This window comes from Crocuta crocuta, unplaced genomic scaffold (genome assembly GCF_008692635.1).
Source record: "Crocuta crocuta isolate KB4526 unplaced genomic scaffold, BGI_CrCroc_1.0 scaffold344, whole genome shotgun sequence".
Taxonomy (NCBI): Eukaryota; Metazoa; Chordata; class Mammalia; order Carnivora; family Hyaenidae; genus Crocuta; species Crocuta crocuta.
The window spans coordinates 847,714-875,545 of NW_027533081.1; the positions used below are offsets into that span (position 1 = coordinate 847,714).

The window sequence follows — 27,832 nt, forward strand, 5'->3', positions numbered from 1 at the left end:
GCGGCGGCATCCGGCTTCCCCGACACGTGACCTGTGTTGTAGACACTGGGTGGGGCGTGGCCGCGGGGCGATCCCACCGCTGGAGGGGAGAGACAAATCGAGGGGTAGGCTGAAGTCGCGCGCACCGGGCGTGGCTCCCCCCCAAGCCGCCGAGCAAGATAGTCAGCTCCGAAGGCGGGGCCTCCCACGCAAGGCTGGCGGAAGGAGCTCGCTCTGCGACCGCGGAGTGGGGGGCTGTAGAGCTTCGTTGGGTGGCGGGACGCGGAGACAAGGGACTGCAGAGCGGTGAGTGCTTCCCAAGGGCTTCGGGAGGGCGGCCTGGACCCCTGCAGGCCCGCAAAAGCTGTTCCTCGCCTTAGCCACGCACCTCCTTTTCCTGCCCAGACCGAGACGAACGCCTGCACCATGTCGGCCTACCCCAAAAGCTATAACCCATTCGACGACGACGCAGAGGATGAGGGCTCCCGGCCGGCTCCGTGGAAGGACGACCGGGACCTCCCCGATGGACTCGGCGCGCCCGCGGACAGGCAGCAGTACCTGCGGCAGGAGGTGATGCGCAGGGCCGAGGCCACGGCCGCCAGCACCAACAGGTCACTGTCCCTCATGTACGAGTCCGAGAGGATCGGCGTTGCCTCTTCCGAGGTGAGTCTGTAGCAGGGCTGCGTGGCCCGACCAGTCTGAATTGTCACACGGGGTCAAGAAACGTTCACCTTCCAAAGACGTGTGTATCTTGAGTGTTTGAAAGAGGCAGTTTGCCCCCAGTAGTCTTCCTTAGTTATTAGCGGAGCTTGGGTTAAGGAAATGGAGAGTCTGTTTCTTTTATAACATTTCCTACGCTTCAGCCATCCCTGAATGACCCAGAATGGGTGAGGATTGTGCGTGCTGGTTTGTGAAGCGTCAGCTAATGGGTCTTGAGTTCTTTCCTGTTACTGACCACTTCACCTTGCCAGTAGAGATGATGACGTCTGTCTGGACAACTGCTGAGTAAGCCATAACCCAAGTTTGGTCAAATTTAGGACCTTACCTTTATTTGCCAAATCCAAATGAAGGTGTCCTAGATAGACAGTGTATGGTTTCTGACAGTTCATTGCTTCAATTCACCTTAGTCAATTCTTCTTTCCACTCATAGGGGATGTCAGGCTCCACATTTTCTCCTTAGCCTACTAACGAAATGGTTTTGTGTGGGCATTTGTTTTTTTAAGTTCTTAAAAATGTAATAGTAGATCCCTGATATATGAGCTAAGTTTAATTTTAGTTTGTAGTTTTTTTGGTTTTTTTCCATGACCTGAGCCAAAATCAAGAGTTGGTCGTTCAACCAACTGAGCCACCCAAGCACCCCGTTAAGTACTTGTAGCTTTGAAACTTAGTGCTGGAAGCTAAAGTGTTTTCTTCCTCCATGGATCCCTCAGTAACTTTTTTTCTCTGGCAAAGTTCATTCTGACCTGATCACTTACAGTCTTGACGAAGTTTGAGATATGTTGATTAATTTCTCAAATAGTCATCTGGTCATTTCCCCACTGCCACTTTGTTGGTTATTTTTTTCTTCTCCACTTCTCCCTATTACAGTATCTATCATTGGCCCATCTTCCTGTCTTTGGTCTCCTTAAGGAAATTTAGGTGTAGTTCTTATATCTACTGGATTCCTGTGTTTGAGTCTAAATGAAAAATGTTGACTAAGATTTGGGAGGCTTGCCTAAGGTCTATAGGGCCCGAGGAGAGGAGTTACTTAATTGTGGGTCCCAGGTCCAAGGAAGCCAAGTAAGAAGTGTGTGAAGGGACATCTCTGGAAATGGTGAGAACAAATGAAGTAGGAAATCAGAGTGATACCAAGTAGAGTATCATGGCAGAGGATAAACTTGAATCTGGCTTTTAAGATTACGATTTAGACAGGAGTGAGGAGGGGGAGAAAGAGGAGCAGGGGGGATGTTCCTAGAGCAGAGAGAAGCAATACAAAGGCACCAACCCACCACCAGAGCTCCTGGACTCCAGTAGGGAAGTGATGTGCAGGTTGCATTGAAGGAAAGAGCCCAGAGGAGGCAGCTTAGGAGCCTTTCATGGTCAGAGGAAAGTGTTTTTCAGAGGAAAGGAGAATCATAAACATAATAGAGATGAGTGGTTTCACATGGTTTGTGGTGACATCTCCCCATGCTACCCCCGAAGTCCCTTTTATTTGTGCAAAGGGGACTATGAGAACAGAGGCAGCGTGACACCTCAGGGTTGTGAGGCTTGGACTGGACCAAGCTGGCATTGTTCTGAGAGGTACAGTATGATCATGACTGGGCAGGTGACACAGGCACTGTCATAAGTATGGTGACACTGAATTTTTCCAGGATTGAGTCAGTTCTCAATTACCAGAGGTCCTGGGAGGCAGGAATGGTCAGCTCCCCTTTCCCCATCCTACTCTGTACTCTCCAGACTGCCTTTGAATCACTCTTTGATTCCAGTCAGAATGGGAATGGGACTGGGGCTTGTAAGCTCTTCCTGCCACTCAGTGCACATTGTGGCTCCCAGCAGACCCGAGTCACCTGCTAACCTCCCAACTTAGAGACCCTGTGGTAAGCCAAGCCAAAACATGATAGGTTCTTATAGAAGGTTAGGAGTTTAAAAATATTAGGTTGGAAAGTCGTCATTCAGTCCCAGCTTGGCAGAAGTAAGAAAATTACTGAGTCAGGTCATCTCTAGCAAAGGAGAGCTGTGCTCCTCCTGTGAAACCTGACAAGGTTTGTTTCTCACAAGGAGTGTGAAGCCACAGGTCATGGCCACAGGTCATGGCCACCAACGGATGGAATTAGAGCAGAGCAGGTTGTACTCAACTGGCCTGGTAAGCACAGTTCAGGACCACGGACTCGTAGGCCACTCAGCAATTCTTCTGTGTTGCAAGCATGATTTATTTATTCTCCTCTTATGTATGGTTTAACTTTTATGAGGCAATATCCAGTCACATAGTTTAAAATTTAGAGCATACAGAAGACTATGAAGTTTCCTCTGCCCCCACGGCCACCAGTTACTATCAATTCCTTCAGTGTCCTTGTGGAGGTATTCTATCTACAGAGCCATCCCTATAGTCCTTTCCTTTTTCTTATTCCCCAGCAATATATAATGCGCTGCTCTTTTTTTTTTTTTATGGCTGTTTCATATTTCATTGAATGAATGACTTATATTTGTGTAGCCAGCCCCCTAGTGATAGGTATTTGCGTCGTTTGGGCAAGCCTGTAGAGACGTGCCTGCCCAGAATGTTCCTTGTTCCCTCTGGCAGCTGAGCGTGCTCCTGTGTAGTTTTGTGAAACCTGGGATCTCATTTCAGGGGAGTCCAGCAGTAAGTGTTAGACCAGTGCCTGAACGGCTGGCGCAGTAACATCAATGGAATGGAAGTGGTGTTTGCTAGGCCACCACACAACCGCGTAGGCATGGCAGACTACTTGCCCAACTGGCAGACCTTAGTGTTTAACCCCTCCAGAGGTCTAATGTGGCTGACGGCCCCCATCATAAATCACAGTGTTAGCATAAACTATCCGGCCTACCCTAAGGACTCAGGTAAATAAAGACACTTTTATCAGAGTAATCTAAGGGCAGGGAGCCAGGCAAGGCCTTTCTTTGGAACATGCAGTGTGTGGACAGCCCAGGCATGCTGAGTTAGTCCTTTAGTGTGGGCCCCCGGTCAGCCTGCACACATGCAGTGAGGAGCTCCAGCTTTACCACCTTTGCCCTTGGTGGATTTTCATACAATCTAAGACTAGGTTTGTGTTTTTATAATCCACTCTATACTACTGCAGTAAGACAGGGCCCCACTTTGAGCATGTTCCATGCTTGTGCATCTATGTACTCCACTAGCAAGGGAGGGACATGATGGAGATGAATTTCAAGTTTCTAGATTCGGCTTAATGACTCCAGATTGATCTCCACCTACCTATCATTTGATACCTGAGTTTAATTTTTTCTTTTTTTAATGTTTGTTTATTTTTGAGGTGGAGGAGGGGCAGAGAGAGGGGGACAGAGGATCCAAAGTGAACTTTGGTGCTGACAGCAGAGAGCCCAATGTGGGGCTTGATCTCATGAACCAGGAGATCATGACCTGAGCTGAAGTCGGATGCTCAACTGACTGAGTCACCCAGGCGCCCCTGAGTTGTTGGGTTGGTGTTTTTTTGTTTTTTTTTTTTAAGTTTATTTATTTTGAGAGAGAGGCGAGGGAGGGGCAGAGAGAGAGAATCCCAAGCAGGCTCTGTGCTGTCATCATAGAACCCAACGCAGGGCTCAGTCTCATGAACCATGAGATCATGATCTGAGCCAAAATCAAGAGTTGGACACTCAACCAACTAAGCTACCCAGGTGCCCCTCAATACCTGAGTTTAATTACAAGTGCAATACGAGGACCTTAGTACTGATATTTTCCCTAAGAACCTCAGGATCTGACTTGGTCAGGGAAGACAACCAGGCCCGACTGACCTTATGAGATGCATCAGCTATGAATTGGAGTTGGGATCTGGTGGTCACTACTGCCCTCTGCGAAGCCTGCTGGGTCGTGCCTGGCATCCTGCCTGCTCCCTCACCTCATGCTCACATTCCTCTTCCTCTCTCAGTTCCCCCAGCTGGCCCTGCCACTCTGGGCTTCCTCCTCTGCTCAGAATCTCTTGCCACACTCCAACCCTTTGCCTCCCTAACTTCAGCTTTCAATTTCCCCTTCAGTGTCACCTCATCAGGCAGCCTCCCTAACCACCCCCCTTAAGTCAGGCAAGGAGTCACTGCTAAGGGCTTATCCTGGCAGAGTGCCCATCATGTATGTATAGAATAGCTTTCTTTCTGCCTCCCCCAAGAGACTCTTAAGCTTGCCTTCTCTGGATTCTCAGCACCGCAGTGTCATCAACCAATGAAAAGTCAAATTGAACTTGACTCTTTGTGCCGTCCACCAAGACTGTAAGCTCTGTCAGGGCAGAATCTGGGGCTGATTAGTTCACCCCTGAATCCCTAGCACCTGGAACCATGGCTGGCAGAGAATAATATCTGTTGGTGGATATTTTGTAGGACTCTGTGTGTGTGTGTTCTACCAGCAGGGATTGCGTGACATGTTCACACCCTCACAACTGGGGCATAACCCATCTGGCCAGAAGTCGCCTCACATAGGACAGAGTATACCCTCACAGGGTCTTTAGCTGTCTTTTGCTTCCTCTTACTGTATCAGGAATCCCTTTTTGACAAGAGCCACAAACCAAAGGGGAAATTGAGACATCCCCTGTCTCTGTGCTGTCCCTCAGTGTAGTACCACTGGCCCAACCAGATCTTTTCTCTATTTTCTTTTCCCAGTTTAGCTTTAGAAAACTCATTTTGGTTGAGAATGCAAACTGGTGCAGCCACTCTGGAAACCACCATGGAGGTTCTTCAAAAAATTAAAAATAGAACTACTCTACAACCCAGCAATTGCACTACTAGGTATTTATCCAAGGGATACATATGTGCTGTTTAGGAGGGGCACATGCACCCCAATGTTTATAACAGCACTATCAACAATAGCCAAAGTATGGAAAGAGCCCAAATGTCTGTCGATGGATGAATAGATAAAGAAGATGTGGTATATATATACAACGGAGTATTACTCAGAAATAAAAAAGAATGAAATCTTGCCATTTGCAACTATGTGGATGGAACTGGAGGATATTATGCTAAGTGAAATTAGTCACAGAAAGACACATATCATATGACTTCACTCATATGAAGAATTTAAGATACAAAACAGATGAACATACAGGAAGGGAAGCAAAAATAATCTAAAAACAGGGAGGGGACAAAACATAAGAGACTCTTAAACGTAGAGAACAAACTGAGGGTTGTGGGAGGGGACATGGACTAAATGGGTAATGGGCATTAAGGAAGGCACTTGCTGGGATGAGCACTGGGCGTTATACATAGGGGATGAATCCCTGGAATCTACTCCTGAAATCACTGTTGCACTGCATGCTAACTAACCTGGATGTAAATTTAAAAATAAATTAATTGATTAAAAAAAAAAAAACTCCTTTTGGAGCTCAGGGCTGGGGAGGAGGGTGGATCACCTATAATGCTGACATCTGAGCTTTGCATGCATACCCTTTACACTGAGGGCATTCTCTCAAGCTCCACCCCGCCCCCCCCCTTAGGCCACCCTTGCCTCTCAGCGACCTCCATTCTGAAAGGGAGCAATGATGATAGGACATGGGCCCCCTTTTAGGGAATAGGAGGATGTCTGAGGACTGGAGTGTTTGAGGCCTGCCTTCATAATGGCTGGTGCGGGGTCGACCTGGCTTTCTGTCCTGGCTTTCCTGATATTTGCTCTGCCAAGACCACCTTCCTCATTAGTTAGAACTAGGTCACAAGCACTTGGGGCCTGGTCCTTTCCTCTGCCTCAGAAGAAGGACTTTAGCAGAAATTCCTCCTCTCCTGGCCTCCTGATCAGCATATCACCTCTGGTGAACACCAGCTTCCAGTTCACAGAAACTTCCAGAGACCCGAAGAGCTCTCACTCTCACTGGCCTTCCAGCCTCACAGCAGAAAGGCCACCCTCATGGATTTCTCTTCACTTCGATCATAACATCTAAGTAGGACATTTGGTTTCCTTACCAAGTCCACACAGTGACGCAGACTCAAAGTTTGAGAGACCGTGTTAGCTGTGAACAGAAGAAAATAAACCCTCACTGTGAACTGGGGAGGGCTTTGTCAGGTATTGGTCACCGCTGCCACTCTCCAAATTGAGGTCAGGAGGCCAAGGCGAGAAGGCAAGTGGTTGGTGAGATGAGCCACCACGAGAGACCTCACTGTCAGGGAAGCCAGGGCCCTGCCTCCTGGTGCACCAGAGCCCTGACCAGCACTCCCACCCCCAGCTGCCAGGCCACCTCTCCGGCTCCACATTCTTTATATTCTGCAGCGGGAGACATAAGGTGGTGGAACTGTACTGTGAGCAGTACATCAACTCAAAAAACCCATGAATGCTGGAGAAGACCATTTCGATCCTAATTTAGACCTCTGCCTTATTCCAGAAAAGACTTCCCTCAGAATGGACAGAAGTTGGGGCACCTGGGTGGCTCAGTTGGTCAGGTGTCTGATTCTTGGTTTTGGCTCAGGTCAGGATCTCACATGAATTTGAGCCCCGCATTGGGCTCTGTGCTGACGACGTGAAGCCTGCTTGGGATTCTCCCTCTCCTTCTCTCTCTGTCCACCCCCCCTCCCCCACCGCCGGTTACACTCTCTCTCCCTCTCTCAAGATAAATAAACTTAGAAAAATAAAAAGAACGGCAGAAGCTAACAAACCTGAGGTGTTGGAAGAAGTAGAAACTCTAGATAAATTAGCAGCTCTGTGGTTTTTTGTTTTTTGTTTTCTTCTAAAAATGAGCCCTCACAAGATTTGACAACAGTCCAGGCATTTGCAGTCCAGAAAAGAGTTTTCCTTTTGCTTAACAAAAGAAAAAAAACTGATGGTTTCTTCAAGACGTGTTTCATGAGCTGGTGAAAAATAAGTGTTCAAAGCTATAAAGCTTAGAAGTTCTAAGTTTATTTCCAACAAGAGTTCAACAAAATAGTAAATTCAAGGGACCCTGGGTGGTTCAGTCGGTTAAGTGTCCGATTTTGGCTCAGGTCACAATCTCATGGTTTGTGAGTTCGAGCTCAGCATCGGGCTCTGTGCTGATAGAGGCTGGACCCTGCTTCAGATTCTGTGTCTCCCTTTCTCTCTGCCCCTCCCCTGCTTGCACTCTGTCTCTCTCTCAAAAATAAATAATAAACCTTAAAAAACTTTAAAAATACTCTATTCCTGAAATCATTTTTGCACTACATGCTAACTTGGATATAAATTTAATTTAAAATTAATTAATTAAAAATTAAACATTTTTAAATAAAATAATAGTAAATTCAACAGATGTTTTTGCTTTCTGCCTGTATATTCTATGTTAAAATTTCATCCATTATAAACATTAAGAACTCAAGTTGTATGATTGGTCCCTAAATGTTCTAAAGGCCTTCTACTAACACCTTTATAAGTAAAATGGACTCTAATAAACCCCTTCTATATATATTTTGTTTTTATCCTTCAGTTGTCTAGGGTGTTTATTCAAAAATTGCTCAGGGGACGCCTGGGCAGCTCAGTTGGTTAAGTATCTAACTTCAGCCAGGGCCTTGATCTTAAGGTGAATGAGTTCGAGCCCTGCGTTGGGCTCTGTGCTGGCAGTTCAGAGCCTGGAGCCTGCTTTGGATTCTGTGTGTGTGTCTCTCTCTCTGCCCCTCTCCCACTCATACTCTGTCTCTCAAAAATGAATAAATGTTCAAGAAAATTGCTCAGGACTCTGTTTTTAGGTATGACGAGAGAAATCTCTAAAGATTACTGCCATAGTTAATAGAACTGCTGAGCCACAGCAGATCCAGGGTTAGAAGAGGGCAGGGGCTGCCTCACAAAGTAAAAGAGGGAAAGTTTGAGAGTCTCCTGGCTAAAGAGGCAGATCACAGAGAAAACGTGGCTGGAATGGCCTGAAATAGGGGCCAAAGCAAGTTTGGCACAAAGAAAGGAAGCTGTTAGTGTTGCTGAGGTGGTGAGTTCACATCCACCACCAGAATCATCAACTCTTGAGGAATGTGGTCCAGGCTGTCCCTGTGGCCACAGAGCATCATTCACTTGTCCATTCGGCAGTCCTGCAGCGAGCTGCTGCTCTGGGTGAGACACTGGGGACCCAGTGAACAAAGTGGGTCCCTGTCTCGTGGAGTTTGCATGCTGTAAAGAAAACTAAGGTAGGTGAGGGTGTAGAGAGGTGGGTTGAGGGTAGAAAAAGCTCTACTTTAGAGAAGATGTTCAGGGAAGACTTCTCTGAGGAATGGCCTCTGAGCAGAGACCTGAATTAAACAAAGAGAGCCATACCAGTATCTGGATGAAGATCATTACAGGAAGAGAAAGTAGCATGTAAAAGGCCCTGGGGGGGGCGCCTGGGTGGCTCAGTCGGTTAAGCGCCCGACTTCTGCTCAGGTCATGATCTCACTGTTTGTGGGTTCGATCCCTGCATTGGGGTCTGTGCTGACAACTAGCTCAGAGCCTGGAGCCTGCTTCAGGTTCTGTATCTCCCTCTCTCTCTGACCCTTGCCTGTTCACGCTGTGTGTGTCTCTGTCTCTCTGAAATAAATAAAAGCATTAAAAGTTTAAAAATAAAAATAAAAAATAAAAGGCCCTGGGATAGAGTCACCTTTGTTACAGGTTTTGAAGCTGAAACTATGGATAATTTGGAATCAGATATTAACAGGGCCCAGAAAGGCCTCAGAACCTAGCCTGTGAAGTAATTTTAAGACATGACCAGGGCCAGGTGGCTCCAGTGTCCCAGTGGAAATTCCATATCTGTAAAGGGGGAATATAAGAGCCACAGTCCATGGGTCAGTGCCAGGTCAAAGCCTGTAAGGTTACAAATTACGGGGCCAGGAAACGGGGAGGGCTAGAGAGTGTGCTGCCCATCCAGGGCCTGCACTCTGGCCCCTGCAGGCATGCATCATCTATCTTAACAGGGTCCTGTGAGCCAGCCTTATATGGGCAAGAGGGAAAAGGAACTCAGAAACAAATATGAAAGAAAGCAAGTAGAGGCAGGACAGGGAAAGGCAGACAAAGGAATGAATGAGTTGTCAGAAATGATAACATGCTTCTGACAGATGACAGTGTCTGTGTCCGTATGTGCTCACTGAGGGTTTGTGACAAACCTGCTGTGTACAGTCCTCTGCAGAGAAGGGGAAATTACAAAATGGTGTAATGCCATCACCTCTCATTTTCCCCAGGAGCTCGTCCGTCAGCGAGGCGTCTTAGAACGCACAGAGAAGATGGTGGACAAGATGGATCAAGATTTGAAGACCAGCCAGAAGCACATTAACAGCATTAAGAGCATGTTTGGGGGGCTCGTCAATTACTTCAAATCCAAACCAGCAGAGACGACACTGGAACAGAATGGAACCATCACCCCCCAGGCCAATAGCAGGTAAGTGGAATTTTAGCCATCCTGGTATGAAGTAGCTGAAAGTGGCATTTAGTGCAAATGGTCAAGACTTTCAAGCCACTTCTAGCGCTTTAAAGGGATCCAAGGTCTTTGTAAGTTACCAATTGGGAGGGATTTATCTTCACACGTTTTGAATATTATTTTAAGTTTATTTATTTTTGAGACAGGGAGAGAGAGCGAGCATGAGCAGGGGAGGGACAGTGAGAGAAGGAAACACAGAATCTGAAGTAGGCTCCAGGCTCTGAGCTGTGAGTACAGAGCCCAACACAGGGTTCGAACTCACAAACTGTGAGATCATGACATGAGCCAAAGTCAGCCACTTAACCAACTGAGCCACTCAGGTGCCCCTGTCTTCACACATTTTGAAACAAACATTTCTCCAGGGCTCCTGATTATGTTCATTTGATTGATATCTGGTCTGTATAAATTAGGTCTCCAATAAAATTAAATTACTGCTCCAGTAATTATAAGTTGAAAGAATGTTCACCTCAAAAAGCTTAATCAGCATAAATGTAATTCACTTCACAGAATTTTTTAAATTCTTTAAAAAGTCTTTGGTTTTGACACTGAGATACCACCTCACGCCAGTCAGAGTGGCTAAAATGAGCAAATCAGAGAACTCTAGATGCTGNTGCAGGCGCCCCTGAACTCACTAATCTAAGATCAAGAGCCACATGTCTACTGAGCCAGGTACCCCAGAAATTTTTTTTTAAGATTTTATTTTTAAGTAATCTCTACACCCGACATGGGGCTTGAACTCACAACCCCGAGATCAAGAGTCACTTGCTCTTTGGACTAAGCCAGGCAGGTGTCCCTTAAAAAGTCCTTAGAGGCACCTGGATATCTCAGTCAGTTAAGGATCTGACTCTTGATTTCAGCTTAGGTCATGATCTCATAGATTATGAGATCAAGCCCCACATTGGGCTCAGTACTGACAGTACGGTGCCTCCTTAGGGTTTTGTGTGTGTCTCTCTCTCAAAATAAAAGTCTTTATTTTTAACATTTTTACATCTAATCCAGTCTGGTCGTTAATTTTTATTTTATTTTATTATTTTTTTTTAATGTTTATTTTAAGAGACAGAGTGCAAGCAGAGGAGGAGCAGGAAGAGAGAGAGACACACACACACACAGGATCCGAAGCAGGCTCCAGGCTCTGAGTTGTCAGTGCAGAGCCCAATGCAGGGCTTAAACTCATGAACGTAAGATCATGACCTGAGCCAAACTTGGCACTTAACTGCACCACCTAGGCATCCCACCATTAATTTTTATTTTAAAATTAGAGATTCTTTTTCTCAAGAATTTTAGTTAGAGGTATAATAAAATCATACATAAGATTTTGGCAGGTATTTAAATATCACATATATGAAGATAATCAAGTTTCTATTGAAGTAGATTACTACTGTTCATATCTCAGAACATTGTATCTATTTTTTATTATAAAACAGTATAGCCATATTATAGAAAATCTACACCTTACCTGCCCTAGCACAAAACCCCAAAACTTTGTTTTCCCCTTATTCAGTGTTTTCAAAGTGGCAATGACAGTGTTCGTTTGGTTGTGTAGCCTACTTCCATATAACCCAGAGAAATGTCTGATGTAACATTAATACATAGGTTTCATAGCCGTGTCTCTCTGTTTATCTTTCAAATCTGGAATACAGGAGCACCTGGGTGGCTCAGTTGGTTGAGTGTCCTACTCTTGATTTTAGCTCAGGTCATGATCCCAGGATCATGAAATCGAGCCCCATGTCGGTGCGTGCTGAATGTGGAGCCTACTTAAGATTCTCTCTCCCTCTCCCCCCTCCCCAGCTCTGGCTCTCTCTCTAAAATAATTTTTTTTTCTAAAAAAATTTTAAAAAATTGTTTTAATAAATCTGGAATACGGGGGGGGAGGGTTTAAGATATGTATTTTTAAAGTATACTTATTTCTTTTGAGAGAGAGGGAGAGCACAAGCAGCGGAGGAGCAGAAAGAGGGAGAGAGAATCCCAAGCAGGGTCTGTGCAGACAGTACAGGGCTTGAACTTAATGAACCATGACATCATGACTTGAGCCAAAATCAAGAGTTGTCCAATTCTTACTTAACTGACTGAGCCACCCAGGCGCCCCTAAGAGGAATTTTTTTAAATAACTGGGAGTGCCTAGGTGGCTTAGTTGGTTAAGCATCTGACTTAGGCTCAGGCTCAGGCTCAGATCATGATCTCGCAGTTCATGAGCTCAAATCCTACATCAGGCTCTGCACTGACTGTCCAGAACCTCCTTAGGATTATTCTCTCTCTCTCTCTCTCTCTCTCTCCCTCTCTCTCCCCCCTCACCCCCTCCCCCTCCCCACTTGCGCACTCTCAAAATAATAAATTTTTCAAAAAATGCATACCTGGGGCACCTGAGTGGCTCAGTTAATTTAGTGGCCAACTTCAGCTCAAGTCATGATCTCGAGGTTTGTGAGTTTGATCCCCACATCTGCTGTAAGCTCAGAGCCTGCTTTGGATAATCTGTCTCCTTCTCTCTCTGCCCCTCGCCCACTCATTCTCTCCCTCTCTCTCAAAAATAAATAAAATGTTTTAAAAAATACATACCCGATATACAGTGAAGTGCACACATCTTCAGTAAAATGTACACATCTTTTTTTATTATTTTTTTAGTACAGTTTATTTTCAAGTTGATTTCCATATAACAGCCAGTGCTCATCCCAACAAGAAATGCACGCATCTTAAATATGTGTTTACACTTCCACTAAACAGGTCACTGTATGTATACCTGTTTAACCACCACCCAGATTAGGACATAGGGTATGGTAGAGAAGAAATTAGAAACTATTTCCAGCTCACAGTAGCACTGGGGAGAACCAAATGCAGGTGAAGGAATGGGGGCGGGGGTTGTAGCAGAAAGACCAGGCAGGTGAGTTGTTGGGATTTATGGAGAGGAAGCTACAGATGGAGAGCAGATGGTTGGTGCAGGCCCCAGAGGCTGATTCCTGTGGATACACTAGCCAAGGTCATGAGGGTTTATTCATTTTGTGGTTTAGTCATAATCCCCATCCATTCCCAATTTTCCAGCTTGACCCTAATTTCAAATCTCTGTCATTTTTTCCCCCAACTGGCATAGTTTCTGGGGTTTTTTGTATGTTTGTTTTTTGTTCTGTTTTTTGCTTGTTTGCTTTGTTTTGATTTCCTTGGAGTTTGTTTGGTTTGTAATATACAAATCAGAAGGATGTTTTGTGCTCTCCTCTTTGGGTTTCTGTGTTACCGTAGGAAGTTTAGATGTCTTTTGCTTTGGACGAAGACCGCTCTACCTCACACGAACTCAGCAGCAGAGCCAGCCCTTGAAGAAGTGGGAAGCTGGCAGGTTTGTGATTTGTGATTCCTGTGTCCCACATGCCACTTCCCAAAGGCTTCTTGGGGCTCATTCCCCACCCCCACATCCACCCACCCAGCCCTAGTCACTCCATAAAAACCTTTAAAGCCCTGGGGCTCCTAAGGCAACTTGCCTTTTGCGGGGAGCATCTTGAAAACTGGAAGCCTTCCTGACAGAGGTGTCCCAGTAGTGAAGCAGCTGGAGTTACTTCAGAGAGGTGCACCTCTGAATACCCGATGTCATGTGCCACATCTGGCCTTCTAGCCATAGATCAGCCCTAATCACCTGTAGCGTTCTTACCATTCCTTAGTAAATGCAGGAAAGGAAAACCCTTTTTTTTTTTAATAGGACATATTTTCTTTATTCTCAAGTTAGTTAACATACAGTGTGGTCTTGGCTTCAGAAGTAGAACCCAGTGGTTCATCACTTGTATACAACACCCAGTGCTCATCCAAACAAATGCCCTTCTTAATGCCCATCACCCATTTAACCTCCACCTCCACCGCCATCAACCCTTAGTTTGTTCTTTGTACATAAATGGGACATTTTAAATTATGTTTTAAAGTTTTTATTTCCCAGAGTTTAGGTTTCTATTAAATGAAGCAACTCACTCTAGTTCACCTACTCCCCAAATGTGCATTGAAGGTATCTGTGCAGATTTGTAGGAGAAGCTGATCCAGTGGCCTGACACAGGTTCCTTCCTTCATGGGTGCTGAGCACCCATGTCCTGTGGGTGCATGCCTGTCCTAGAAGACAAAGCTGCAGGAGAATGGTCAGTCTGTTGGAAGATCTGAAGGAGGCAGGTGGTCAGTGATGCAGTGGAGGCCCAGAGGAGGGCGTCTTGGCCCTGGGAACTGAGTGCCCACCTTTTACATGGACTCAGGATTGCACAGGAGCCTGCCAGTTAAAGGAGGGGAAATTGGCAGACACATGACAGTTCTAAGCCACAGGAGAAGCTGCGAGGGAAGACATTGGCTGTTTCTAGAGTGGGAGCCCAGCAGGCTCTTGACATTGAAGCCTGGGCTGCAAAGGCATCTGTGAGCTCCTGAACCCCTAACTTTGCAAAAACCACTACAATGTGTAATTGCTTCTATAAAGTGAGTTAAATCTTTGTGATCCTGTCAAAAAGCCCTATTTCATAAATGCAGGGATATTCTCACATGAAAGCTTTCAAGAGAACTTTCTTCTCATCAGACTTCTGTCAAGTCACATTTTCCTGTGTACATTCTTATCACCCAAACCCTTTGGTCTTCTCTAAAGTTTTATTTGTTTTTCGGTAAGCCATTTTTGTTCTTGCTGATAACGCTTCCCGTTTCCATTTAAAGCTCATGGGGAGGTCCACTTAGGTCATAGATGTAATCACTCCCTAAATTTGAAATTCTAGCTTATTTAAGACCTGGTTTCTGACCAAGAGCCACCACTCTTCTTAGACTTCTTTCTTCTCTTCCTTACCATTTCTGTCACTATCCCTAGTATTGGCTTTTGTGCAGGGAGCCATTTTTCCCAAAGAAGCCAAGTTTTTATCATTTAAATGTTACTACCATGTACATATGAGCACATAGGACAGAAGTCAGGTCTGCAATGTATAGGCTGGCCGTGGCCAGGGGGCTCAGCTGCAGGCACCTCCCACTTGCACTGGCCTGGCCACACATGGAGCTCACAATTGTGCTCAGAGAAGCCAGCCATGTATTGTAGACCTCCAGTCACTGCTTCCGAGTAATGAAATCCTCCGATTTCAGGAGGTTCTGCACTATTTTATACATTGCTGGACCACTGGGCACCGACAGATCCTTTAGCCCGATGGGGCCCAGGCTTGCTCTGGTGGGGAGCCATTAAACACTTTCACCAGAGAGGTTCATGCAGGCTATGTCAGAAAGATGCCCGGCATCTTTGGTTAAGGATTGGAAAGGTGGTGGCTCATCTACACAAAGATGAAGAGGTGAGGTGCCTGGGTGGCTCAATCGGTTAATCGTCCGGCTTTGGCTCAGATCATGATCTCATGGTTCGTGGGTTCGAGCCCTGCATTGGGTTCTGTGCTGACAGCTCAGAGCCTGGAGGCTGTTTCGGATTCTGTGTCTCCCTCTCTCTCTGCCCCTTCCCCACTAGTGCTCTGTCTCTCTATGTCTCAAAAATTAAATAAAACCAAAAAAAAAAATTTTTTTTTAAAGATGAAGAGGCAAGCCAGGAGGAGAGGCCGGATTTGGGGAATCCGTGGGGGATCGAGATGATGTTTGCATGGCTTGCAGGGAGTAGAACTATAGAGAGAGAGGACCTAAGGGGAGAATGGTTGGTTCCCAGCTTGACTGATGAAGCAGCCAGGCTGCTGGTCAGCAGAGGTGGAGAAGAGCAGACTGTGCAGGAGGCTCAGCTTTAGGGGAGGAGGAGCCCCTGCCATGCCTGCAGGGTTTCAGCGGAGGTGTCAGGCACGGTGTGAGGATCTCCACATCATCAAGACAAGTCCCTATCTGTAGCAGGAGTCAGTAGACTGAGTTTTGCGGGCCAGGAAGTGAAATCAAAGATATTTTGTAGGGACTTATATAACAAAAAAAACACATTTTTTAGTGACAAAATTCAAAAAATGAAAGTAATAATAATTGAGTACGATTCTTTGTAACGTAGATCTACTAATGGGGAGAATGAAATCATTAATGGAGGTTCAAAGTTAGTGTCCTCTGTCATCCAGTCCATTGCCAGTGGTCATCTGTTTGCTCATGACTGTACAAAAACAGGTGGTGGGCCAGATTTGGCCCACGGGTCACGGTTTGTTGACCCCCTAGTCTGAAGATACCCATTTGGTCTTTTTATGTGCTTCTCTTCCCCCTGGGGCTGGGATTCTCATTTTCCTGAGCGAGGGCCGCCTAACCAGATGCCGTTCTTCTACAGCAGGTGCCTCAGAAGCTCGCCGTGCCACTGGCGGGACTTCCAGGAGCGGCTGACGAATATCCCTGCTTTGGTCAGAGGCAGCATTTGCTTTTTGCCCACAGGCATTGCTTGAAAAGACTGACTACACTGTCATAGGTATTTTCTCTTTCTAAGTTTTCTCTTCTCTTGACTTTTATCCAAAGATTGAAAGAAGCCATAAGTACCAGTAAGGAACAGGAGGCACAGTACCAGGCCAGCCACCCAAACCTCAGGAAGCTGAATGATTCAGGTCAGTGGGAACCTGTGCTTGGCCACACTTGGGTTCTCTGGGGAGACCTCTGGATTTAGTGTTGGTCCTGGGGTGGACTGGGGACAGCGGGGACTACTGCCATGGGTAAAGGGTGTTAGGGACCCAGTGCCGCTCCCTGGGGGCTGGTAGTGTGTGTTAAAGCATGGCTCATCCCTCACTCTGTGGAGGGTGGAATAAGGAAGCAGGGGCCTGTTTCCCTTGAAAATGAGCCTGCCCACCATTAATCCCTGCCCTGTGTAGCTCTGAGCTCTTCCAGCAGTGAAAAGACAATGGTAGGAAAGCCCCTATGGTAAGGGGAATAGCCCCCCAAAGATGCCCATGTCCCAGTCTCCACACCCAGTGAATGTATTAAGTTATGACAAAAAGGGAATTACAGTTGCTAATCAGCTGATCTTGAGACAGAAAAATTATCTGTGAGTTAACCGGCTGGGCCCAGTGTAATCACAAAGGCCCTTTATAAGTGGAAAGAGAGGAAGAGAAAAGACTGTCAAAAACTGGAAGATGCTCGGCTGTTGGCTCAGAAAATGCAGGGAGGGTCCAGCTGCTAGCGAATACAGGCAACCTCTAGAAGCTGGAAAAGGCTAGGAATCAGATTCTCCCCAAGAGCTTCCAGGAGGAACACAGCTCTGTTGACACCTCAATTGTAGCCCAGTGCGACCCTTTACTGGACTTCTGACCCCCAGAACTGAAGGCTAAGTTTGTGGTGGGTGCTGCTCAGCAGGGGGAGACTCATGTGGCTCCTAAGCCCGAGTGGGCAGAGAAGTAGCAGCATGAATGGCGTGCAAGGGCAGTTGGGTTTGGTGTCCTGTCGCCTTGTTGTTATAACACGATAAGCCCAGAAACCCAACGCCCCTTATCTGGAAAGGAATTTAGGCCTCCTGGGAGTCCACATGGACCACTAGAAGTCCAGGCACATTGGAACATGCTAGAAACCAAATGCTTCCTGGGCTACCTTCGAGGAAAGCATGATGCACACTGGACACTGGAACCCACAACTCTCATGGTTGACACAGCTAAGAAGAGGCCTGACGAAGGAAGAGCTTGGGGGTCAGGAAAGATGGAGATCGACACAGTTCAGTGTGGAAAGGCAAAACCCACAGGAGATGTGAGAAAAAAACTAAAATATGTAAGGCCCACGGAAAGCCCAAGCTTAATCTACTCTGAAGAAGTAGAGTAGGAACCCTGCACCCAAAAAGACACAATTTTAAGGCATTAAAGGGAGTTTTAATTTGTACTGTGTGTAGTAACCTAAAAGTCAAAAAAAAAAAAAAAAAGACTGTGTATGTCAATCAGTTGTGCTGGAGCAAATACACTAAGTCTAGAAAGAGAAGTTTCTCCAGAGGATATAAACTGGGATGACAGGGCTTTTCTGTGTGCATTTAGTAACTGCAGTTCAAGGAAATAGGGCAAATGTGCATTACTGAACATTTCTTTTTGCATGTTTTATTTGAAGTGAAAAGACAGCATAGAAATACATATCAGGAACAGAAGTCATCCATAATCCCATTTGTACAACACCGCTATTTTGATTTTTTTATTAAAGTGGTTTTTTGTTTTTATTAATTAATTTATTTATTTTTGATAGAGAAAGAGCGTGTACACAAGCGGGGAGGGTCTAGAGGGGGGGCTACGGAGGATCTGAAGCAGGCTCTGCATGCACAGTAGAAAGCCCGATATGGGGCTCAAACTCACTTTTTGAACCATGAGATCATGACCTGGGCTGTGAAGGCAGATGCTTAACCAACTGAACCATCCAGGCGCCCCACCATTTTGATTTTTAAACCTTGTCTTGTAGACCTCGTTCACACCCCCTTGTAGTTTTGCATGGTTGTAGTTCTGCTGATGTATCATTATTTGTATGAGTCTATCCCTTTCCCCAGTTTGTGTCCAGGGTCTGACTGGGTAAGTGTAGGTTGAAGGTCTTTGATCTCCAGAAGGGCTGCCCTTCGCCAGGCCCCTCTTCCTCCCCCACAAGCCTACCCAGTGCTCCTCCCTCATGCACGTTATCCATCCCCATAGTCCTCTCTTTGGGTGGCCTCACAACTAACTGCCACTTTCCTTCCACCCATTTTCTGGATTAAGATTAATTTTGTGGGGCTACTGGGTGGTGCAGTCGGTTAAGCATCCAACTTGATCTCAGCTCAAGTCATAATCTCATGGTTCATGAATTTGAGCCCCATGTCAGGCTCTGTGTGGATGATGTGGAACCTGCTTGGGATTCTGTCTCGCCTTCTCTCTGCCCCTCCCCCACTGGCTTGCAGGCGCATGCTCTCTCTCTCTCTCTCAAATTAAAAAAAAAAAAAAGATTAATTTTGCAAAGCAGCATTTCGAGACATGTCAGTTAATGGCTCTCCTGGTGTTTCTTTCCAAACTCAGACTCCATCTCTGGAGGGGCTGCTCCTGCCACGAATACTGAAGCTTACCCGAAGAACCCACACCTTCGAGCCTATCACCAAAAGATCGACAGTAATCTAGGTAAGACTAGAAGCTAGCTAGGCCAGCCTCCACAGGTCACTTATTCAGAACACTTGTCTTCCAAACAGCTCGTGCTGGGCCCAGACAGTACACCAGTAACCACCAGTTTCTCGGGACCAAAACATGGTGTCTCCCACTCCTTTCCTACATGTCAAATCCAGTATGAGTCATAGGTATCTCACCTCTCTCTCTCTCAATCTGGAGTCAGTCCACTTCTGTCCATCTTCACCTCTCATCTGGGCTTTGACAGCAGCAGGGACCAGGAGTCCCTGGGGGGGGGCCGCACAGTGCAGCATTAAGAATACCCCTTTACCATCATCTCCCCTGCGCACCGGGCACAGGAACAGAACCTGAGGACTGGGGAGAAGGTTAGATGAGCAACACCATAAATCCCGTAGGGAACTGCCTGCCCTGTAAGAGTTGGCCACTCATGTAGCCATTACAGCTGACGCCACACGGCCAGGCTCCTTGAATTCCATGTCCCTTGCCCAGCCTCTGCCCCCTCCTGCCTCTCCACCCCTCCTGCCCTTGTCACTTGTGGCTCCAAGTGCCCTCCTGCCTTTGACTGCCTCTGCCTGGAGTGTCCTTCCCCGCTGTTCCCAGGCCAGCTCCTTCTTATGCTGCGGGCCTGGCTTTTAACACACTGCACCCGGTCTTAGTCCTGTATCTGCTGGCTCATCTGATGTCTTCCCGGCCACACTTCGAGGGAACACAAGACTATTTCTGTTTTATCACCACTTTACCCTGGCCTAGTAGGCAAGCACTCGACGATTCATTTTTGAATGAAGGGAGAAAAGCCAGTTACTTGAAGTTCAAGTGGAGGAGTGTGTATGGGCAGTAGGAACAGGAGTGTGAGCGGTTTCCATGGGTTCATTCTGGGTGGTGTCTCAGATGTGCTGCTCTCTCTGACCATGGCTACCTGGGGGAGGTAGCCCTCCCCTGTTGGGAGACGGCAAAGTGGGTGAGATCCAAAGTAAAATCTCCCTCCTATCTAGTAGGAGACAAAACTGAGACCCCTGGTGATGCACATTGGGCATCTGTGCCGAGGCTTCCTCTTCCTCTCCCCCTAGGAAGGACACTGAGGGCCCCTTCTCTTGTTTACCCAGAGTAATGCCCTTTCCAGCAGCCCTGAGCTAACAGCAGGACAGCGTGTTAGACAAATCCATATACTCTCTTTCCAACATTTAGCCTTTGCTTCTGAGTATTTAGATTCATGTAGAAAATTAGGAAGTTAGGTAAATGCCATGAGGAGATAAACACTTAGAAGCCTATTGCCCAGTGGTAGCCACTGATTTGGTATCATTCTTCTGTTTTTCACATACATATCTGCACATGTATGTATACAATATCACATGTACTAGGGGTCATTCAGTATTCTATCCTGCCTTTTTCATTTACATGTTGAACACTAAAATTTTTTTCTTGAAATTTCTTTAACAAGCACCACTTCACCAGTCCCATCCCCTGCTCTTGGACACTTAGGTTATTTCCGTCATTCTTTTCTGCATATGATCCCTTGGGAGCAAATCATTATAATCCTGTGACCAAATCTTTGGCTGCATTTTGTAGCTGGATTGCTAGAACTGGAATTACACAGTCAAAGAAAAGAATTCTCCTTCTGAGCATATAAAGAAATCTCCACAGAAATAAGATAATCAATTGTAGAGAATAGACATAAGCAGGAATAAATAAAAGAGCTGTAATTCGCCTCCCCACAGCTTACCACTGTTGCCCTCAGTGTGAATGTCAGCACCAGACCTGCATGGCCAGTGCCATCCAGCAGCAGGGGACAGGGCCCCTGTCCACGCTCTGCACACCCAGGCAGGCTTCCATCCCAAACCTCACCTTCCCTTTGCCTTCAGAGCCCAGGGAAGCCCCAGGCAGCCAGCTCTTTATTGGGTCCTCTGGACTCTGCCCTCCAGAGTCAAAGGCCTCAGGCCAAAGGTGCATCTGCTGGGATGTGACCCCTCCAGAGACACACAAAGGAACTTGAAAGCCCTCAGTCTTCTCCACTGAAGGTTTCCCCACCCAAACGGTGCCCCTTGTGCCATCTGGAAAGAGAAGGAAGGAGATCTATGGAGGGGTACAGAGTTCAGGGTGTGAGGCAGGGAGAAGGGGTAAGTTCAGCCCACCCCTGCTAAGGGGGTGCGATTGGCATGATCTTTATAGTCTGGGCAGGCTGTATATGGCATGCTGAGAAGGGCTGGGGTGGCACTCAGGAATCATTGGGCCCACTGACACAGGCTATGCTCGGCTGTCCTTCAGAGGTTTCCTCCTTCCTTCCTACCACACCCCCTGGCCCCTGCCTTTATCTCAGGGACTAGTGCAAGTTCCCTTCTGACGGCAGCTCCCTTGTCTGGTGGCTTTACTTTATCGCACTTTTTTTTTTTTAATCTCTATACTTACTGCTTGTCCTTTGCTGTCCCAACTGCCAACAAACTCCCTGACGCTTGGGGTGACCTCATAGGTTTTGCTCTCCATGGAATACAAGGTCAAAGCCTTCAATAAATTCAAGAAGTATAGAGCTGAAGACAATTTTTAAAACACAAACTTGATTCTGCTTAGATTTGTGGTGTTACTGCCAAGTATTTGTGTAACCTGACCTCTCTTTGCTTAATGTTTTATCTTTAATTCAGCCACAAGAAGGCTTTATGAAGCACCTCTTCTCTCTTTCCTCTGGCTCTTCCTTGGCCTGCTGCTCCTAGTAAAAGGACAGAAGGCAGCTCTGGGCATGCCCCCCATTCCCACTGTGTGCATGTGCACACATACGTATGTACACACGCATGCGCACACACGTATGCACACACAGTCATGAAATGAATCCGGGAAGAGGCCATACTACCTAAGCTGAATCATTGAAGCCAGGACTCACTTCTGCAGTTGGCTCGGCCCCAGCAGGGGACCTCAGAGTGCCTCCAGCATCTACCTTTCCTGCATTGATTCTAGTTCACCTTTATGTCACCTCTGCCCAGTACTCCCTTCATATACTCCTAAGGCCAACCGTGTCCTTACAGATGTTATCCCTCTTAAAAACAGATGTGGTAGTGATTTTTACAGCTTTCTGAAACAAAGGGAAAATATTCATCACAGAGCAGGACAGCCTACGGAGGGAAATAAAATGAGTTGAGGAGGAACCTGACACCAGAGTGGCTAGTTGTGGCAGGGCCACTCCCTGGGCACCTGCCTCTTGAAAGGGGTTCCCCTCAACTGTGATCTGAGTCCCGGGCAGGCCAGAGCATGGATCAGGAAAAGGGTCAGAATTTGAACTCAGGCCCCATGGGACTGACCTGGGTTTCTCCCCATACCAAACTTACCCTGCTTGGAAGTGGGAAGTTGACTCCTTGTGGTTGAACTTGAATTTCAGCTGTAGTGATGTAACCTATTACTAGGGCTGAACCTTTACCAAAAGTTGTGTGCTCCACAGTCCCCTGGGGCTTGTGCCAGTTAGCATATCTGAAAGGACCTTCAGATCTTTGTTCCTTTTGACTTGGAGACCCTAGACTGCAGGGATCTCTGCACTCAGCTTGTGCAGAGTCCACTATCTTCTTCGTGGCCACAGAGTAGGCGAAGGAAGTGGTGCCAGCCAGATTCAGGTCGTGTTGTACCCCCAGGACGTAACACAGCATTGATGTGTTCGTGGATCTGAGAAGTGGTAGCTGAGAATGAACTAATGAGGGAAAATGGAGTTTTGTAACATAGGTGACAGGACCTCACAGCATTCAGGTCCAGTGGGAATATCTGCAGTTTATGGTTTTTTGGGAGAGCACCCCAGGTGGCAAGGCAGGGACAATGCCCCCATTTCTCTTGCCACCTGCAGAGTGGAGCAGGGGGTGTGATGCAGCCTTTTCTGAGGGGATCCTCGGGCAGGAACAACCCAGGTACAGGGGCTCCCTTTAGACAAGAGCTTCCCAGGTGCATCTCTCAGCTGTGTTTCCAAACAGGGATCCTCATACTTGCCAGTCTGGAACTGTGCTTTGATCTAGCTGTAGGGAGCTGGAGATGGAAGGAAGGAAAGCTGACTGTTAAGTTTACCCACTGATGTGGGATTTTTGCTTCTGAAGAACAAACCAGCAGGTCTGGCTGTTAGTTCCCTGCATACTTCTCCCAGACACTCACCATGGGGTCTGGGAAGGGAATATGTTTTCTACACCCCTCTGTACTTCTCTTTTCCTTGGGTACTAACTGATCTTGCAGTGTGCTGCAGCCTACTAGAATGTTTGGCGGCAGCTGAAAAATTACAATCTCTATGCATTTTTTAAAGCACTGGAAAGATGAACACCATTGTATGAACAGTGGTTATCTTAGGCCAACACCTGGGGGAGGGGTGGCTTCTACATTAAGTGCAAATTGCTTTATATGGAGTAAGCAGGTTTTCTTTTTACTTGTACATGTTTTGGAAAATGTAACCAAAGCCCTAGAGTTGTATCTGTCTTATGAGAAAGAGGATTCCATAATGTAAATGTTGCTGAACACCTGCCACAGACCACGCAACAGCCCCGATGCTGTGACTTTGCTCAGCCCCATGTCCTTTCCCTCTCCCACAGATGAGCTGTCCGTGGGACTAGGCCGGCTGAAGGACATAGCTCTGGGGATGCAGACGGAAATTGAGGAGCAAGATGACATTCTTGACCGCCTCACAACCAAAGTGGACAAGTTAGATGTCAATATCAAAAGCACAGAAAGAAAAGTTAGGCAACTTTAAAGACAGAAAAGGAGTTCCACTCCGTTGTGACGAAAAGAGCCGAAAGATCTTCTTTTAAACTCCCCGAAATTTCATTTATGTTGTTTTAGTATGTAATGTACCTTGTGTTTGCGAATGTTGTAATTATAGAGCGGGTCCTAGGAGATGTTGTTAGGAGAAGTGTGTGTCCCATTTTTTTTAGAGCCATTACCTCTCAGTTCTCTGAACTGAATGCTCAGAGTTGTCTGAGCACAGTAGCATGGCCCTGAGTACCTTGGGCCTTTGATTACCATGCCAGAATGAGAACAAAAAAGTTGCATTTCTCAATTTAATGAGCATATGGAAAGATGTGGGCAGAATTTCAGTCTTGGAACCACCAACCTGTTTCCCTGTTTGCTGTATTTCTCATTTCTTGGTCTTACGGTGAGTCAGAGTGCTGAGAGACTGTGTGAGCTAGTTGTTTGTGGGGGATGGTCCTTCCCACACCTTGGCTTACCATTCACCATACACACACGCACGCGCACACACACACACACACACACACACACACACACACAGCACATTGCAATTCTCTCAACACACCCGCCCACCTGCCTCCAGAAAGGATCAGTGTAAGTTCACATTGTGATCCTCTCAACACCCTAGAAAACGATCAGTGTTCAGAAATGGAAAGTATCAGCATTCGCTGTTTGATTGACAAATGTCACCTCTTCCCTCCTGACCTCCATCCTTGGTGTGCATTTTAGTAGGAGGTATTCAGATCCACAGTGCTCTCCGTGATGCCTGGAAACATGCAGGGAATCAGCTAAGCCCTGCTTCCCCATGCACTCTCACCTCTAAGTCACTGTCCGAGGTTAGGGACAGATGTGCCACTGCCTCAAGGCTATCCAGCTAGCCGATTGGGGGCCCTCTACAATTTGTGGGAATGGAGCATCATACAGATAGTGCCTCCACTGTGTGCCCCTCCCCTTTGGGAGCAACTTGACCCAGCCTTGGGGGTGGCAGTGTTTATTCAGTGCCTGGGGCCTCCTGACCTGCCTAGGATTCCCATCCATTCTTTTTCTTACAAGACGACTTGACTCATCACTTGGTTCTTTGCCACCCAGCCTGAGGACTGGAACTCCACGTACGATGCTGACGTGCATAGAAGGACTTGGCTTTAAAAAAAAAAAAAAAAAAAGGAAGAAGAAGCCCAGACATTATCATTTTAAGTGGCCCAGCTTGTTCTACACAAAGACATTAATCTGATTACAGAAGTCAATTTTAATTAATGCTTTTAAGTGATTCTTTTTTTTTGTAAAGTGACATTAATTAAAATTGACTTCTATAATTAGATTACTGTCTTGGTGTTGGTGTCTCCTGCAGAATAATTGAACCTACAGGACCCTTGTCTTTTTAAAAAGCAAGTTAATTAAAATATTTTAAAGATGGTGAAAGGAGCTGATTTTACTAAGATCGGTTTGGTCAGAAATTTTATAACAGTGTGCTTCACCTTGACACATGGTGCTATCTGTGTGACCTTCACCACTTCGATTCTGGAGCCTGTAAACAAAGTCCCTTAAAGCAAAGGAAATTTCTGAAGTGCTATAGCGAAGTATTTACATAGCAGTTCAGTTGTAGAAGTTTCATCACTGTATGACGTTCCTAAAAGCACAGCTTCCATCGGCGGATAGAACTTTCTGTCATGTTCCAGCCACCTTGTGGAGTCTGATCGACATCATTATGAATATCCCAGCACATGGGAACACAGAAGTGGTCGAATTAGATGTTTTATCAGATGAGCTGATCACTCTCTTGATCACTGGTAAAAGGAAAAAATTTGAACATATACCTAGCCCAGACAAAACGAGTTCAGAGAACTTTCAGCAAAAAGGCTGCTGACAAGCCTGAGGCCAGAATGCAGAGCAGCCTGTGTATATTTCCACTCCTAATTGTTTCTGATTTTTTTCTAACACCTTTCACGTGTGTCATCATAGCTGTTTCTGTTCATCACCATCAGGCAGAGACTCATGGAGATTAGTCATTATACCTCAGGCCTAAACTTAATTTTTAAAATAAATTATACATGTAAAGGCCACAGACATCCTCTCCCACAGCCTGCCATTTGCATGACGAGATTAGTGATTTCACTGACTTGAGGCAAAGTGGCATCAAATATTATGCCCCTTCCCTGTCTTTTGTTAGATAGTTGAAGCCAGTTGCCCCTCCTTTGTCTTTACCCACCCCCAAGCATATGGAAGGAAAGCACTATCACTTTTCTAGAAATTTGTCTTCTGACTCATTATACATATATTTAACCCACTCTTGTTTAGACCCTCTTATTCTAAGGCCCTGGCCAAGGGACTGTCTCCAAGCTACATGCTGGCCACCAGCTTCCTTCTGCTGGGTCTTCACTCCTGCTCCCATGCCCACGAAGGACCAGTTGCTACTTCTACTTTAATAAAGCAAAGTTGCTTGCATTTTCAGAGAACAAAGGGAAACACAGAGCCTCCAGAATCTTTGCACATGATGATTATGATCAAAAAGAACATTCTACCCTCTAGACTAGACACCCCTATCTCACGGAGGCGCTCCAAGGTGCCCAGGCCGGAGTTGGCCATGGGTGGGCTTTGATACCACAGACCAGTGAACTCTCCCTTCTAACCAGATGGGGTCCATAGGACAGGTTCTTATTTCCACAGTCAGGCTGTAAACAAACTGTGCCTTCAAAAAAGTGGCTTTTCTAACTTTAGATTGGTTATATGTTAAGTGTGGTACTAACTTAAAAATAAGTGCAATCTCTTCAGAGGAAACCGTTTCTAACATCTAGTGATCTGTAACTTAACACCAGTGGAGCTGCCTTGTCTTTTCTGCATCCTGTAGGAAAGGAGACCTGAATTTAACTCAGGTGGCAAGGAAAAAAATTCATAAGTGCATTTTTATTTGTCTTTCTCTAACTTCTGTTTGTGAATATGTAATTTTAAGGGTATGCTACACCAATTTAGTAGAAAACAAAACAAAACTCTTACACTTTGCCTTTATAGGCCTTTTCTCAGAATTTATAAAGTTACCACTATTGGTAGCATCTTCAGCTGTAATGATGAAATGTCTTGTGTAGAGAATGATAAGCCAGTCATTAAAAGTGCTTGGGGGTGTGGGGTGGAGGGGAGGCTCTTTGTCCAGAGTCTGTATCAGAACAGCCCCTATCCTCCATGCCTTCAACTCAACAAATGACCATATTCTGGAAAATAAAATGTGAAGTTTTTAAAATCAGATTCTGTCTCCTACGTAGTCATTTTCAAAGAGTGGGTGGAGGGGCTCCTGCATATTGAGTCTTCCATATTTGGTCCTTGCTGTCCTATGAATGAGCTTCCTTCTTGAAACCTTATTTCACCTTTTCAGAATATTCTTCCGATCTGTCTCCTACCTCCCTGACTGCATTGCAGTACTGTCTAGATACGGGCTCGGCAAGTGCTAAAGGGCCAGAGAGTAAATGTTTTAGGTTCACAGGCCAAACAATATATCAGAACTACTCAGCTCTTCCATCATGGCACAAAGCAGCCAAAGACAATACATAGATAAAAGAGAGCAGCTGTGTGCCAATAAAGCTTTATTTGTGGACACAGAAATTTTTTTTAAGAAATTTAAATTTCATATATTTTCACATCACAATATCTGATTACTTTCCTTTTTTTTTTTCCCCCAATCAGTTAACTGGGGCACTTGGGTGGCACAGTCGGTTGAGCGGCCGACTTTGGCTCAGGTCCTGATCTCGCAATTCATGAGTTTGAGCCCCGCATCAGGCTCTCTGCTGACGGCCCAGAGTCTGGAGCCTGCTTTGGATTCTGTGTCTCTTTCTCTCTCTGCCCTTACACTCTGTCTCTCTCGCTCTTAAAAATAAACATTAAAAATTTTTTTTCAAGACAAAACATAAAAATCACTTAGTTCATGGGAGGTACAAAACATGGTGGACTGCCTTTCACCCACAGGCATGACTGTTGGCCATCCCACTTAGACTGCCACTAAGTACTCCTAGCGATGGGAGAATGAAGGGTGGCCGGCCCCTCTGTTCTGCGAGTGGGTCCTGTCAGGCCTCTTGACCCCTCTAAACATCATAGTTCATCAGAGAAAGGAGAGCAGGCCAGCCTAACCTTGACTCCGCTCTCCTGCCTCCACCTTCACATCTGACCACA

At 46.2% G+C, this 27,832-nt stretch overlaps 1 protein-coding gene across 2 annotated transcripts; it reads left to right on the plus strand.

Annotated features, from left to right (window-relative positions):
* Nucleotides 1–109: 109 nt before the first annotated feature.
* Nucleotides 110–26,912, plus strand: SNAP29 (synaptosome associated protein 29). Of its 2 annotated transcripts, none has more exons than XM_077745870.1 (6): nt 110–285; nt 360–642; nt 9,766–9,962; nt 16,398–16,483; nt 18,881–18,979; nt 23,524–26,912. In XM_077745870.1, the coding sequence occupies exons 2-6, from the start codon at nt 406–408 to the stop codon at nt 23,679–23,681; spliced, it is 777 nt and encodes a 258-aa protein (XP_077601996.1). In that variant the 5' UTR covers nt 110–285; nt 360–405; the 3' UTR covers nt 23,682–26,912. The 2 variants fall into 2 exon arrangements, with proteins under 2 accessions (XP_077601996.1, XP_077601995.1); XM_077745869.1 differs by having other exon boundaries at nt 111–285; nt 385–642.
* Nucleotides 26,913–27,832: the final 920 nt, after the last annotated feature.

Excerpts from the sequence above, each read along its gene's own strand:
- SNAP29 (XM_077745870.1), top strand. The coding sequence starts at position 406 with ATGTCGGCCTACCCCAAAAGCTATAACCCATTCGACGACGACGCAGAG. Across the intron at positions 16,484-18,880 it reads CAGGAAGCTGAATGATTCAG|ACTCCATCTCTGGAGGGGCT; the intron begins GTCAGTGGGAAC and ends TTCCAAACTCAG. Across the intron at positions 18,980-23,523 it reads AAAGATCGACAGTAATCTAG|ATGAGCTGTCCGTGGGACTA; the intron begins GTAAGACTAGAA and ends CCTCTCCCACAG.